Here is a 16,988-nt window from a genome sequence, read left to right on the forward strand (position 1 = left end):
ATTGATATAGTTGTGTAGAGTTTATTGTTAATGCTGTTTTGTTGCTGATTTTTGCTATTTGTTCTGTTCAGGCTGTACCACCTGTTGTACATCGGGACGTCAAGTCTTCTAACATCCTTTTGGATCGGTCCATGAAAGCTAGAGTATGGTACTCTTTCCTTAGCTGATGCACTGGCGGTCCATCATGTTTCTCATGTGGTGTGATTATAATTCACATAATGTAGGAAGTTTAATTGCAATTGAAGTTTAGTTAATGTTGTTGGCATTTCTTTGGAAGTCAAGTGGAAGCCTAGAGAGTTAGATTAATCTCCCAACTTCTTGAGTACTGTCCAAGATAGTGTTTTTTTTTGGGGGAAGAACAGGATGCATATGTAACCAAGTTTTTGGTTGTTGTTTTTCATACTTGAAACCATTTAAATATCATATACGCAATGTTTTAAACCATAAACTCGTTTAGGAACTGGGCACGGCCAGGTCTTGTTCAACTTCTTGAGTCGAACCTGCTAGTCTTGCCCCATTACCCCCCCCCTGTGTCGTGTCGGGCTTGAGCCATATTTCACTATGTCTAAGCTTGTTTTATTCTTGAGTATACTTCCTCGATTCCAAACTAGGAAATATAGGAGCTATCATCTCCTTATTCCAATGCGTCCCCTACGGTTACCTTGTTACGACTTCCTCCCAGTCGAAGACCCCACAGTGGTATGCACCAATAAGGCCACCGAAACCTTTGTGGCACTAGTAGGACACACAAGGAATGGGTGATCATTGGTCCGATGCTTCGAGCGAAACCAATTCCTAGGGTGTGACAGGCGGTGTGTAACAAACAAAAAATCCCAAAAAAGGAAAAATAGGGAAATTCAGAAAAGCATATAATGGAGGAAAATCATAGAACTTCAGAAAATTTATATCGAAATGTGAAGTGCTAAAATGGTAATTTTCGTATGTAGATATGTAGCTTAGATATTTTTGTCATGTTTGACATACAAATGATGAAATTATAATGCAAATTCCGTTGCTTCTATATTTGTCTGATTACTCTCATCGGTGTTCAAGTTTCAATTTCATATTAAAGAAGTTCTGGTATCCAACCAAATATACAACATATTGTAGTGGAGAAATAGATGGGATCATCTCCATGTATCGCCCACTATTTTGCTGAAAAGGGAGAAGACAAATGACTCAAACGAGTACAATCACAAGGTCAAATACAACAGAACAAATTAGTATTTTTTCAAGTCTATGACCATATGAGAATTGGAAAGCTAGCTAGGCTCTAACTGTATGTCACTTCTTATCACGTGGCTTGACCCAATCTACTTTTGCATCTGTATATAGATCAAGCTTAAAGAATAAGATCATATGAAATAGATGGTCACAATGGTGGATCATTGCATTACGCAGTTGATAGATCATCACAAGTTCACAATTTCAGTAAACCAATAAAACAGAGATTTACCTCTTTCAAATCCTCAATTTGTGCCTCCTCATCCCACTTTAATCTTCCCATGTAATACTTCACCCCTTTCATGATCTTAGAGTGCTCATTTTGACCTGGGAGGTAGTGGTATGCCGGTGTAAAGATAAAACCTAAACACATCAATGAATGCTTACTCCTAATAGCCTCTTTCTTTCATTCATTTAGTTCTTTGCATTATTTGTTGTCTCTTCAACTGCATTCTCCTTCTCAGTAGCCTTCAACACATTATCAATCAGCATAAATAGGAGTTTCCCACGTGTACCTTTGTTGGGGTCATCTACACTATAGCCTGGAAGGCCATTCCTTATGGACAAAATATCATGTAATTGATCAATATCCTTCCATTGGAATTCTTCCAGCTAGCTTACATGATTGTCACATCTGTGTTTCTCAAGATCAACTTATACTTCTCCACATATAAATCAATCTCGACCACCTATCGTCTAAGCAAAAGCCTCCTACGCTCATGTGCACATGAAGACTTGAACCTGGGTCCCACACTTGTAACAGTTGATATTATGGGTTTTATAGCAATGTTAAAAGAATTCAGCTCAGGATCAGGACTTAGGTCCCTACCTGAGTTGAGTAACTCATTTGAGTACGAGTGGGCTTGCCCAAGTCTTGTATGAGTCCAAAAAGCTCTCAACAATCGCCCAGAAAAAAGACAAGATTATTATAAATAAATTAAAATTAGTAAAAACTAATTGATTAGGAAAAAACAGAAAAATAGAGTATACAGTAAGAAAATTCACAGTTCATCATAGAAAATCAAAATCATATATAAAATATTTATACATAACTTCTTAGTTATTTAGCTTAAATATATATATATATATATATATATATATATATATATATATATATATAATTTTTTGTTTGTTTGTACATCTAATTATGTATACAAAGCTCCCTCCGGGGGGAGGGGGGGATGCCGAGGCCAAGTTTTTTGGTCGAGTGCTAGTTAGCTGGGGCCGAGAAATCAGTGTTTTATAATATTGACTATTAGTGTTCGAAAATTCGGTCGCCTGATCGCCGAGGTGAAAAATTTGAAAAAAACGCCTAGGGTCTCGGCGGGGTCATTATGCGCCCTGTCTCTAGCTGACTGCCTAGGCGCTGCTGCCCCGTGACACTTTGTAGACAGGTGGAAAAAAACCCTCCGTGAAGGGTAAAAAACTGTAATTTTTCCCTCCTATAAAGGGGGGAAAAAGGGTTTCGGGGGGTATTCTAAACCCCAGAAACAGAACCCGCCCCCCCCCCCCCTCCCCCCCGAAAAAGAAAAAAAAAAAACCAGCCTTTGTGGGTGGATTTGGAGCTTCTAGTAGTTGATTTTGAGAACTTTTGACTACCCAATAGACGAGGCTTGCACCGATTTGATTTTGATATTTTTAAAGTATATCATATTTGAAAGAAGGTTTTGATTTTATTTTGCTACAATGTATTATGTGATGAATCATGTGTTTACTTTTGCTTTTTTTTTTTTTTTTTTTTTCTTTTACAATATATTTACATGGTTGTAGTTAAAAGATTGATTTTTTTGATTAATTGAATTTTGTCATTTGGACGATGAAATTGAGCATATATCGTATTCTTTTATGAATTGTTGATTCTTTTTTTGTATAATGTGTCATGTTTTAATATTCTATTTTATTTGATAAATAATTGATTATGTGATATCTTAATGGGTTAAGTCTTATGTAAAAGTGAAACATAGGTCTTATACCCAAAGAGAAACTTAGGTCTTATACCCAAAGAACTCCCCCTGTTTTTTGTTTTTTGATGGGGGGGGGTTTCAATTTATGTGAGGGCACCCTGTCTTTGGGCGCCGCCCCAGGCAGCTAGGTGCCGAAAACGCCTAGGCGGCCGAATCCGCATTTTTGAACATTGTTCACTATTTGCTGCATGAGATGGTAGCATCATAAAACCACTCAGCAATTGCCTTTTAATGTGCTTCTAATTGTCTTGGCCTATGTGGACTTTAGGGTCTTTTGCTCTGAACTCGGACTGAAGGGGATCAATTTACTCTTGGATAAGCTATAAGGTTGTAAAATTTTGGGAGTCCGTATAGCATGAGAAGACTGAGAACTACTAGGAGGTTTATGCCTATCATGCATGCACAAATCCTGAATAATCCTGGTGCTTATTCCCCCATGCTAGATGCTACATGATTGGGTCCTGAAGGTACAGGACAACTGGTCCAGCTCCTGCAGACCCCACACCACATTGCCTCCCCATTATGACCTGCTGTTTGTACATACCTTCTGGACTGGCTTCTTGCAAACTCAAGTTAGGCATCTAAATCTTTGTTATCTGCTCTCAAGTAGGTGCATTTTAATCTCTCCTCTACTTCCTTTACCACCTTCTATTTTTATGTCTTTTTGCCTCTCGCCACCATGATAAAATGCAAGCAATTGTTGCTTGACAGTCACAAGAACACCACACTGGTGATGTTTTAGGTGGTTGATAGCGCCATCCATCTCTCCCCACAGAATACACATTTCACTTTATCCTTCCTATTAGGATCAACCTGCATGGATCCTCCGGCCCCAAAAGCGTACAAAAAACAGTGGTTTAGTTTTACACCTGTAAAAATATTTTCAATTACATTCAAAATTTCAAACTAAAAAATATTTACTGTTTTTGATATTTTTTGGGGAAATGTTACTTTGGAAATAAGGTACTACAGGCATAAAAAACCAACCAAAAATCTTTGATTGGCATCCGTTGTTTTATTTTTATTTATTTATTTATTTTTTTTATTTTTATCTTAAAGAAAACCAATAAGTGAGTTCCAATGTGTACAACAATATTTTTTTGTACATCAAAATATGAAAAAAAAAGAATGTTTATTCTTACTGAGTGTTTTACTGGAAATTCAATTTCTCATTTGCGTGCTTGAGTCATAAAAAGCCAACAAAAAACATCTCATTCGCATCATTAAGTTGATAAAATAACCCAATAAGTGATTCCCACGTATAAATATTTTTTTTTTATATCATAAAAAAGAATATGTATTTACCGAGTTTTTTAGAGAAAATATTACTTTGGCTACAATCTAAACATGCTAGTGTCATAAACAATAATGGAGGGCAAAATATTACGTATTTTTAATTTTTATTCAATTTTAAAAAATGTATATTTTGATTTTAGTTTTAGGATTATTTTTATGGTTTTAAGTTTTGTTGGGATTCTATGGTTTGATTCATGTGTACTATTCATGATACTGTTTGTAGGGGTATTTTTGGAATTTTACTACTTTTTTAGGGTTATTTTAGAGTTTTAAATGTTTTCTTGGATCTCAAGTTATATTAAGGTTTCATAAGGTTATAAAAGGTTGGATGTCATATTTTGGGAGGATATGCTATGGGAATGAATTTATTTTATGAAAGAAGAAAGTTCTTCTCTTGGCTTGATTTACAGCCATGTTCTTTCTCCATTATTGCTGATTTTACTTGTTTAGGAAAAGGGTGGATTCAATTTCATACATTTCCTTCCTACATCAAGTGGTATCAGAGCATGGTTCAAAGATGGCTCAAAATTGCGATGGCTGGTCGTGAAGGACTTGGCCATAAGGATGCCGATCTGATCCATCTACACAAGGAAATCAACAACTTAACGGAGAGGGTTATAGAGGTATTGCTGCACAAGTGATGCCAGCAACAACATGCCCTAAACGAAGAGGAATCTATGGTAATAGATCCAAATCTTGAGGGATTTTATGGAGAATGGTATGAATCATAGCCCGAGTCAGAGTTGGAGCGAAATGATGAAGTTGCCTTCGACCACCCAAACTATGCACGCGTTCCGCATTGGAACCCTCATTTTCAGGAGAATAAATCATATGATTTAATCGATCTACATGATTTGAAGGAGAATGAGGTTGATTTTGGTGTAGGTCATATGGAAAATCAGTAGTATTTAGGTTGGGATCTACCACCAATTTTCGATACATATTTAGATGATAAACCAGATCTTGTAAGAGATCAAATCTATGGTGATGATCAAGATTTCGTGGGTGAACCATCTTTGACGAAGAAAAAGATGAAGATCCTAACGATATCAAGGAGAATTAGGGCATTAGAATTAGAATAGTGCAGTGGAAGCATTGTCGACTCAAATTTGCAAATTGTGGCCCTGGTTTTAGAGAGTATTGAGATAGATGTTGAGAAAGCCTCTAAAGTACAAAGAATTGGGTTGAACTTTCCTTCACGATTTTCAATGGGAGCTCAAGAATAGTTGAATTTGATAAATTTGCATCGATTTCTCAATATACATATCAAGTTCCGTTTCTATTAGAATTATTTTTACCACAAATAATCTTTGAGCGAACAAAGAAGAAGAAGGTTAAAGAATGCGGATTTGATATTGAATTCATCTTTAGCACATTTCAAAACTTGAGGATGAGTTTTCTCCAAACACAGGAGAATGATGGAGGGGAAAATTATACTTATTTTTAATTTCTATTCAAGTTTAAAGGATGTATATTTTGATTTTAGTTTTCAGATATATTTTTAGGATTTTAAGTTTTGTTGGGATTCTAGGGTTTTCTTATATTTTTTTTATTTATTATTCATGAAACTGTTCATTTATTACTGTTCACATGGATATTTTTAGAACTTTAGTATTATTTTAGGGATATTTTAGAGTCTTACATATTTACTTGGATCTCAAGTTAAATGAGGGTTTCATAGGTTTATAAAAGGTTGGATGTCATATTTTGGGAGGATATGTTATGTGAATGAAATTTATTCCATAAAAGAAGAAAATTCTTCTCTTGGCTTGAGTTACAGCTATGTGCTTTCTCCATTATTGCTGATTTTATTTGTTTAAGGTTCAGAAAAAGGGTGGATTCAATTTCCCACCTTTCCTTCTTGCATAAAAACACCAATAAAAGCACCTCACTGGATCATGGAACTTTCTTTTCTTTTTCTATTTAAAAAACCACTAAGCCGTTCTCACTTTTATACATGCATAAAAATACATCTAAATGTGAAAAAAGGCTTATTTGTTACCATGTTTGAGAGGAAATGTTACTTTGGAAACAGTCTACGCATGCTAGAAGCATAAAAACCAACTAAAAATATTCGATTGGTATCATGAAGTTCAAAAATACCGAACAAGTAATCCTAGTACATGTGTAAAATTATTTTTGTACACATTAAAAGGAGCAAAACTAATAGGTGTCCAAGAACTAGGTTGTAGAATTTAAGAAGGGAGAAAATAGATTTATTTAGGAATAAATTGATAAAAGAAGGAAAATATAATTCTGAGCACAAAGTTAATGTTATGTAAAATGAATGGCTGATTGTATTAAGAAAGTGGCAAAAGAAGTTATAGGAGAATTTAGAGGGAAAAGAAATTCTGACTAGGAAACTTGGTGGTGGAGTGAGGATGTTTAAAAGGCTATTAACGAAAAATGATCATGTTATAAAAGGTCACCAATGTGATAGAAATGATCAAAATTTAGAAGAATATAAAAATGTTGAGAAAGACACTAAGAAAAGAGTAAGGTTAAACTTAAGGCATATGATGATCTATACAATAAATTGAGGACAAGATAAAGTGAAAAAGATGTCGTCAAACTAGAAAAGAAGAGAGAGATGAAGTGTAGAGATCCATATTATATTACATACATTAAGAACAAGGATCAGAGGGAGAACAAGGATAAGAGGGTGTTGGTGAAGGATGACAACGTCAACAAAAGGTGGCAAATTTATTTTAAAAAAGTGTTAAAGACGAACACTTTGGAAGCACAAAGCTAGGAGAAAGCTTCGACATAAATGAGGTATGAGGTTATAGATCAGGATTAAGATATCTGAAATGAAAGAAGCTTTGAGAAAGATGAAGATAAAAAAGGCTTTAAGACCAGATGGTATCCCGATAGAGGTTTGAAAGTGGATTGGAGATATTAGCATATTTTGACTCACCAAGTTGTTCAACAAGATACTGAGAATAAAGAAAATGCCAGATAAAAGGAGAAAAACACTGTAGTACCTATTTACAAGGACAAATGAGACATGCAAAATTGTACGAAATATTGTGGGATTAAAATTATTGCCACAATATGAAGTTGTGGGAGTGAGTGATTGAGCAATGACTAAGACTGGAGGGATTATATTAGTAAATCATTTTGGTTTTATGCTAGAGAGGTCAACAATTGAGGCTATTTTCCTACTTAAGCAACTAAGTAAGAAATTTAGGGAGAAGGGGAGTGACCTCCACATAATCTCTATTGATCTAGACAAAGGGTACCTAGAGAGTTAATTTGGTGGTGGTGTTGGAAAAGGAAGTAGCCTCTAGTGGATATATTGACGTCTTGAGAAATGTGTACGAGGGAGCGCTAAGTAGTGTGAAGACAATTAATAGAGAGACAAATGAGTTTTCATTGACAGTAGGGCTAGATCAGGGGTCAGTGTTGAGCCGATATCTCTTTGTTTTGATTATGTATGAGTTAATAGGCATTTAAATGATGAGGTACCACAATGTATATTGTTTGTGGATGACAGTTTTGATTGATGAGACTAGAGGATGGCAGTGTAAAGTTAGAATTTGGAGGGATGATCTAGAATCTAAAGGTTTTAAAATTAATGGGATTGAGACGGAATATATAGGACACAAGTTTAATAATAATAGAGTAGAAACAAGGAAGTAGTTGAGATTGATGGTCAAGAAATACCTAGAAGAAATTGTTTTCGAAATCTTGGGTGGATAATCTAGGAGAATGGAGAGATTGAGTAAGATGTTGCGCATAGAATTAGAATTGGGTTGGTGAAATGGTGATGTATTTCTAGAGTTTTATGTGATTGTCACATACCAATGAAACTGAAGGGAATGTTTTATAGGATGGGTGTAACATTAGCCATTCTTTATTGGATGGAATGTCGGGTAGTCAAGAAACAACATATTCATATGATTAATGTAGCTGAGATGAGGATGTTGAGATGGACGTGTGACAAGACAAGGAAGGATAGAATTCTTAATAAATACATATGAGGGAACTTAGGTGTAGCTCCAAAGGTGATAAGATGAGGGAAAGTAGACTTAGGTGGTCTGGTCGCATGCAATGTAGACCTCATACAACACCTGTTAGAAGGGGTGTTTTAGTTGTGGAAGGCTCTACAAGGGCAAGGGGAAGGCCCCAAAGTACAAGGATGGAAGTAGTGAGAAGAGACATGATGATTTATGGTCTGATTGAGGATATGACCCTTGATAGAGTAGAATGGTAGAACAAGATTCTTGTAGCTAACTCCAAATAGGTGGGATAAGGCTCAAATCACGATGATGATGATGATTGAAATATGAAAAGTTGTTTTACTAAATCTTTTGAGAGAATGTTACTCGAGAAACAATTTAAAACTCTAATCATGCTGGAGGCATTAAGTACAATAAAAGTACTACTAGATGTAGTTATATTTTTTCCAAAATAAATTCCTATGACTTTAAATTGAAAAAAAAAAAACCCAATTTCTCTTCGCTTAAATTTTGAAGTTGATCCTCTCAATGATGCATCTGATTCAAATCATGCATGCCCTCTAATATTTGTAAACAAATCTTCAAATGCCCCAAATCAAAACCCTTGGATTATATGTAAGATCGGATTTTGTATGTACTTGATTTGGGGACCACAATTTTTTTTTTATGATGCGCAAAGTGCATCAAGTGGGCAAAGTGACTAGTGTCCTCTGTGGAAGCAAGAAATCTCACATATATTTGGAGGATGTGAACCTAGGAAGCTACCAAGAAGAACAAGAAGAGCAACCATGTTTGGGATGATTTTCTATTTATTTTAGGGTTATTTTCAGTCATTTTTTATTGCTGAACCTCTTGGGACTTTCTTGTCATTTTATTTATAGTTAGTGTCATATATTTAAAAAGTCAGTTAAGTTAGGACATATGGGTCAATTTAATATTTGTATGGACACTAACACTTTTAATAATTGGATCATCAGATTATACTAAGAGTTGCATGGGGCCTAGAGAGGGGTCATTCCACATAATTTTTCTTGAGAAAAGAGGAATAAGAAAAATGAAGTTTTCGCTAAATGTGAGTGTTTGATGAAGGGACCCTTTGTTTTCTTCTATTTGTTGTGTGTGTTTGGCCTAAATTATTATTGTTTTCTATTTTCCTTCAATTTTACTACGTCAATTTGATAACAGAGTGTAGGCTTTCTTGAACAAGAAGGCCGGGAAACTACACCCAAGTCTAGGGTTTACTGATTTTGGGCCAAGTTTTGCCAAATTCAGCCTAGAGCTTACTGATTTCGGCAAGGTTTTGGTTGATTCTCTGTCTAGGTTTTGTGATTTTAGCAAATCCATCGTAGTGAGAAAGGGCTGTGGAATGGGGCAGTTTCGAAGACAACTTCGTGATTCTAGAGATAAGGAGATTGAAGACCTCAAAAGGAAAGTTCATCAGCTGGTGAAACAGTTTGCAAATATCAATCATAGGCAAGATGGTGATCTTTCGGCCCAAGAAGATCTTGAATACAACCCTTTTCACTATTGCGCACTGCATGTTAAGTCCAGTGATGAGGATAACGTTGAAAGGCCTAGACGTGGAAGGCACCATTCAAGGGCTTTCGACATGAAGGTGGGTATCCTTGACTTTGACGGTAAGCCTCAACTTGAGGAGTTTATAGATTGGTTAAATTGTGGAAAGGGTTTTGGATTATAAGAGGATCCCAAAAGTAAAAATTATTGTCGTAAAATTGAAGAAAAGTGCTTTAGCATGGTGGGAATAACGTAGGTTTAGAAGGGAGAATGGGAAAGTCCAAAATTAATATTGAGGAGAAGATGAAAAATAATTTAAAGGACAGATAGCTATCTGAAAATTTTCTCCCTTCAAGGCGATGAAAGTGTTAAAGAGTACACTGGTGAATTTCATCAGTTGATGGCTTGTATTGATGTGGTTGAAAGAGAGGAATAGTCCCTAGTTCTCTATGTAGGTGAGCTGAGCAAATCGATACAAGATGCGGTGGTGCTACGATGTTATTGGACTTTAGATGAAGTTTACAAGCTTGTGGTTAAGGTTGAAGCTTAGCAGTGATGTTTGTCATCAAAGTGGGGTGAAGCCCAGGGTGGTAAAAGTGACCTTGGAAGCAATCTTAGCGGAAAAAGTGGGAAATTGGTGGCTGGACATGCCTCACGACCTGCCTGTTCGTCCAAACAGTAGGGTACTATGGGTGTTAGGGGCAGTTCCAGCCGCCTGAATCGTTTAAACAACGACGTCATTAAGTGCTTTAAGTGTTGGGAATCGCACACGTGTTTTCTCAATACATGGATAGAAAATTTGTGACCCTTGCTAAGGAGTTTCTTGAATTGGACAACAAACTATCATTTGACCTGGTTTATGATGAGGTACCTGAAGAGGATTAGCCTAAAGTGATATTTAATGGGTAAGCTTTGGTGATCTGCGTAACAGATTACACCTAGAGTAGTGGACGAGGAACTGGGAAGGGAGTTTCTTCCCCAAATCCTTGATGATTGGTGTGTTTTCATGGGTGATCCAATTTTTGACGAGGAACCTTATGATGGAGATGGTGATCCCGTCTTTGATACCGATCCCATCTTTTATGAGTGTCCTATCTTTGATGATGATTTGGTGGGTGATATTGTTTATGGGGAGTGGCAAAGTGAGGGTAAGGAGGATCATGGAGATGATTGTGGTAGTAAGGATGTTGTTTCTCTTGATGTCTTCTTCGAATAATGGGTTAGCACCCTTAGGGTTTGGTGTATTTTCCTATGAGGATTTTGCTAGTGAGTTCATCATAGAAGGTGCCTATCGAATGGTTGATTATGTGATTCCTGATGTTATTGTTTTTTTTTAGTGGAGAATCCCCATATGTGATCACTATGTGCGAGCTGAAGGAAATTACGAGCGTAACGCAACATTAATCTTGAGTTACTTCAAAGTTTGTAGTATAGTATTCTCCAATGTGTTTAGGACAAAGTATGTTTTGCTCATATACTACAATTATGGTAGTACACAATGGGCCCAACAGGGAATACATTCCATGGCACGCCTTGATCTCAAGTCTCGTTAATGTGGGAGATTGGTTTATAATGTACCCCAGGAAGGAAAGGCATCCAGTAGGTGAGTATAACAAGTATGATTGCAGGGCAGGACGGTTAAAGATTGTGAAGAAGATGGTACAATGCTCACAAGGTCGTTTTGGCTTCACATATGGAGACGTAGGGTATCTTCAACATTGTTGATTTGTCTGAGTATTTGGGCAAGATATAGATGAAGATGAAGCAATGTAGGAAAACATGACTTGGGAATGGAACCCAACCATGGATTGGGTCTAGGTAAACCAGAACTGGTCTGGTAACCAACCCGGGTGGAGCAATGCTAGCAAGGCAAAAACAAATTTAAAAAAAAAAATACAAAACATTCGAAAAAATATGTTTAAAGCAAAATTAAACAAAACACAACTAAATGAGGTTAAAAACTTAGTGTCAAAAAGTAGTCATGGCCAAAATACTTTCCAATCTTCTCCCAAATGATAGAAAACATAAAAAAAAACATTACAAATAAATTTCTATTTTTTTTTTTTTGGATTTTTTAAGAATTTTTTGTGAAATTTTTTCAAAACTTGGGAACTTGACCTCCAAAATGGGGCTTGACAGGACCCGCCCATAGAGCGGTTCAGGGTAACCCGGCCGGGTGCAGTTTGACCTGGCCAGTTTTTCTAACATTGAGATGAAGGTTCTAACTCGAGGGCGAGTTATCCTCAACCTGGGGAGAATGATTTTAATTGCTGGACCACTTGGGACTTTTAGTCATTTTATTTATAATATTATTTAATCAAGAGTCAATTAGGACATATGGGTCAATTTATTATTTGTATGGACACTTTATGTCCTTGGATCATTAAATAATATTATTAAGAGATTCCAAGTGATTTTTTTCGGAGAAAAGAGGAACAATGAAAAGGATGTGTTTGGGCTGAGTTATTGTTGTTCTCTGTTCTCGTTCAATTTTCCTCTATCAGTTTTGGCCAAACCCTAAATTGGAATTTTCCATATTTCAAGGATTTTTTTAGCAAACTTCAAGGTTTGGATTGGATAGAGGATGCCCATTTGACCCTTAAGTGAAAATTTTCATGAAGCTCTCTCATTGTGAAAAAAGGTGCAAGAAAGGGGTTTCGGATTTTCCTGCAATCCCCCATGCCTAGAACACTGACAAACCAACTCCCCCCTCCCAAACACAGGTTTTGTATCTTGGAAACTGTGAGAGTTAGTGGATCCTGCTGGATGCAATCCATACTAGGGGACTTACCCAAGTCTAACAGGAAACCACTTCGGTCTGAGAGACCCTGATGGTAAACTCAGCATACAAGCAATTGAACTTCTTTAGCTTATCTTACATCCATACATCAGGGAGATAAAGGTTGATGGACATCTCGTTTGCCTATATGACACTTTTAAGAACCAAAGTGTCATATATCAGATGTGGTGCGTGACTCTTAAGTGATGTGTCGAGTTGGTTTGGTGAGATTCCAACAAAGGAATGAAGATTCAAAATTTAGAGCAAGCTCAGAAAAGTAAACTAAGACTTAGCAAATAGCAGTGCCTAATGGAGTCTAGAGAGCCAAGAATCTCTTGTCCAAGTTTTCAAACTATTATAAAATCTTTTCCGGAATAAAAGATGTATTTTGTTATGTTTGGGTGGAGGATTATGGGCAAAGTTGACTTCCTGTTGACGGGTGCTTCGTTACCATATAGACATTATATACATGGACATTGCTATGCCTGTGTAAAGTATGAAATGGCACGCAGGGGATAGAAAATTATAGAAAGAATGGAAGCATCCTTGGGTAAATGCCTCTTCTTAAAGTCCCCTACAAATTGGTGCAGAGCTCTGTATTGTTCCTAGCTTGTCTAAGATGGCTTGCCTCCCCGTTCTTTCCTAGCTTCTTTGCAAGCATGTCAGCTGATGTTATTTTGGACTTCAAATAAGATGTCAAGTCTACTTAGATTTCACTTTCTTCCTAAGATAGTTGTAGTGTGCCTCAATGTGCTTCATTCATGGAAATTCGGCTTGAAGCAAAATGTATGGTTTCCTTGTCATTGCTGCATGTTATTGGGAAGATAGGCTGTAGCCTAATCTCAATCATCAAGTCCTTAGCAATATTAACTGGCTGGCAGTCTGAGCCATTGCCTTGTAATCTGGATTGCACTAGACCATGCAACATCATGGTGCTTCTTACACTTACTTTATCACTTGTGGGTTATCCTTTCTGATTCTCTATAGTTTTCTTGGATGTTCTTTTGTGGTTGCCAGAGTTTCTTATTTATATGCTTTCTGAACATTTTAGAGAAATGTGGGAGATTTTGGACTATTGGAGCCTCAAAATTCGTCATTATCAATACTAGACCATGCCAGCTGGTCTAACTGGTTGGATTATTTCAAAGTCAATATTTGACCAGTGGGACCAACCATGTTTGACTCGTTGGAAAGGCTAAATTGGTTCCCAATGCTTTGACTGGTTTTGACTAGAATCCTAACCATTTTGGTGGCTGACCTGGTTAACACCGCTTCAAATATTGCACGTCTGCATTATCTAGGCATATGATGGGGGACTTCAGAGTTCCAATCCATAGATTGGGAACATAATCAGCATGTGCTCCTAATCCCTTTGAGCCATTCAATTGGTCATATGGTCCTTTATTTTGAAATTATTTCGACAAATGAATATATGATATCGACAAATGAATATATGATACTATTCTTGAAAGTTTTGGACTTTTCTCGTTCTATTGTGTTTATAATTTACTATTTATCTCTCTCTCTCTCTCTCTTTCTCTCTTGAGTAGAATGCTGAGATTTTTGGTGTTAATCTATGACATGACTGACACAAAAGCACTGTGATCAGGTGGCTGACTTTGGGTTGTCTCGGGAGGCAATGGTTAACCCTCAGGCATCTAATATTAGGGGGACATTTGGCTATCTTGATCCTGAATATATATCAACAAAGTCCTTCACAAAAAAGAGCGATGTATATAGCTTTGGAGTGCTGCTCTTTGAACTCATCACAGGCCGTAATCCTCAACAGGGTCTCATGGAATATGTCGAACTTGTAAAGAATCTGGCCTCCTTTTTCTATTTTACTTTATTTCCCCCTCCCTTCTCTCTCTCTCTCTATACCATCAAGTGTGTAATAGCTGATATTTACTAGAATCATAATTTTTGACAAGCCAAGCACTGATTCAAATTCATAGATAGAAACTGATTCAGTTTAGCATACAAACTTTGCTCTGATGAACAGGCAGCAATACATAGTGAAGGAAAAATTGGATGGGAAGAAATAATTGATTCTCGGTTTGATGGGAATTACGATGTAAGAGAAGTGAATGAAATGGCCGCGCTTGCCTACACATGCATAAACCGGATGCCGAGAAAACGGCCCGCAATTAGGGATGTTGTTCAAGTGCTGTCTCGAATAACGAAGCCCAAAAACTGCCGCAAGCAAAATCGCCAAGCCTTGTCTGCTATGGCTGAGGAAACTTCAATTGATATTGAGTTGGAAAATTTGGAATATCAGATACCAGACAAAGAGAAGGTCGAGAGAGAGGATTCCTTCGATAGCACTGCTGATCGGTCTGAAGTGTAGATGGTGTGCATCCTTTCCCCTATCCTTTGTTCTCGGTTTCTATATCCTTTTTTTTTTTGCATTGTGTTGGTGTACGTATTCTATGGTCAGCATCATGTTGATTGAATCAAATTTGCTGAAGTTTTGGGTGTCAATGTTTCATGGTGTTGGGGACCCTCAATGTAATATAGTCATTTTTGGGGGACATTTTTTTCAGTTACAATGAAAATGTAAAAACTTTTGTGCATTTTGTAATGGATAATTCTTTCATTCTTTGATGCAACTTTGCAAGTTAACCTACGGATTAGAAGATGACACTAAGGTTTTAAAGAAATTCAGAAAGTTTCGGCAGATATTGAGTCCTGTGCTGACGTATAATGAATAATGCTTTGTTGAAAATGAGCATAAATTTTAAAACTTTCAATACAAAATGTAAATGAAGTTGCTGTCATTTTGAAATTTGATCAGGCCAACATAGTCAACATCTCTCTCTCTCTCTCTCTCTCTCTATATATATATATATATATATATATATATATATGAAAATGTTGAGATTAGCCTACTAGTTCATATGAACATACGAGTCCAACGGTTCAGATTGAGTCTGGATCGATCTGACGATCACGATTTTATTTCGTATTTTAATTTAAATTTTTTTTCTATGAATCTAAATAATTTGAAATTTTAGACGTGTATTCTTCTCTTCAAGGCGTAGTTAATAAAAATATTTTAAAAATAATTCGTAAAAAATAAATTAATCAAAATACTTTTGAAATATTTTAGGGGTATTTTGGTTAATTTATTTATTACGAATTATTATTTTTGATATGTTATTAGATTCTCTTATTTTTGAAGAATACACGACTAAAATTTCAAATTATTTGGATTCGTAGAAAAAATATTAAAATTAAAATACGAAATGAGGTCATAATTATTAGATCGACTTCAACTCAGATTCAATCTGAGTTGTTGGGTTTATATGAACACATATTATCATATGAGCTAGTGGCTTAATTTCAACGCTTTTCTCACACATACACACACACACACACACATACATATATATATATATATAGCTAGGGTTAGCCCCCACTAGCTCATATGAACATATGAGCCCAACGGTCCAGATTGAATTTGGGTTAATTTGATAATCACGGATGTTCGGTAGTACTTGAATTTTATTTATTTTTCTACTAATCCAAATCATTTGAAATTTTATTTGTGTGTTTTTTTCATCAAGGCGTACTTAATAAAAATATTAAAAAAATTATTCGTGAAAAACAAAATGATCAAAATACCTCTCAAACCTTTTCAGGGGTATTTTGGTCAATTTATTTCATATAAAATATTTCTTTTTATACTTTTTGAAGATTCACCTATTTTTTATGAACACACGCTTAAAATTTCAAGTGATTTGGATTTATAGGAAAAAGAAAAATTCAAACACTACAGAACATCTGCGATCATCAGATCGGCCCAAATTCAATTTGGACCGTTGGGCTCAAATGTTCATATGAGCTAGTGAGGTAACCCCAGCTTTTTTCTTTATATATATATATATATATATATATATATATATATATATATATATATATATATATATATATATATATATATATATATAAGATTTGTTATCTAATTTAAGAGGTCCAACCCTATCCCATTATAAATGGTACAAAGATGTTTTCTTTTCCAGACTATTAAGTAGAGAAGATAGCCAGCGGGATCATTGGAAAGAAAAATTTATTGCTGGATTACCATATTTATTTGCAGAAAAGGTAAAAACTAGATTAAAAAATAAAAATGGAGGAATAATACTATATTCTTTTTGTACATTAGGAGAATTATCTGCAGAAATATGTGCAGAAGGATTAGCCCTATGTACAGAAATGAAATTAAAGAAACAATTAGATAAACAAAAA

The 16,988-nt window shown here is 35.8% G+C and overlaps 1 protein-coding gene across 6 annotated transcripts in view; it reads left to right on the plus strand.

Annotated features, from left to right (window-relative positions):
- Nucleotides 1-15,349, plus strand: part of CRLK1 (Protein kinase superfamily protein) — a 32,886-nt gene extending 17,537 nt beyond the window's left edge. For 5 of the 6 annotated variants that reach the window (XM_020663443.2, XM_020663441.2, XM_088859926.1 and 2 more), the window contains 3 exons: nucleotides 72-143; nucleotides 14,350-14,553; nucleotides 14,743-15,349. In XM_020663443.2, the coding sequence (XP_020519102.1) occupies nucleotides 72-143; nucleotides 14,350-14,553; nucleotides 14,743-15,087 (621 nt within the window). In that variant the 3' untranslated portion in view covers nucleotides 15,088-15,349. The remainder of the gene's footprint in view (nucleotides 1-71; nucleotides 144-14,349; nucleotides 14,554-14,742) is intronic. The other variant, XM_088859928.1, reaches the window with a different exon arrangement.
- The last annotated feature ends 1,639 nt before the right edge of the window (nucleotides 15,350-16,988 follow it).

The sequence above is a fragment of the Amborella trichopoda genome, chromosome 2 (genome assembly GCF_054954075.1).
Source record: "Amborella trichopoda isolate Santa Cruz 75 chromosome 2, AtrichopodaSantaCruz75HAP2 v2.0, whole genome shotgun sequence".
In the NCBI taxonomy this organism is placed as follows: Eukaryota; Viridiplantae; Streptophyta; class Magnoliopsida; order Amborellales; family Amborellaceae; genus Amborella; species Amborella trichopoda.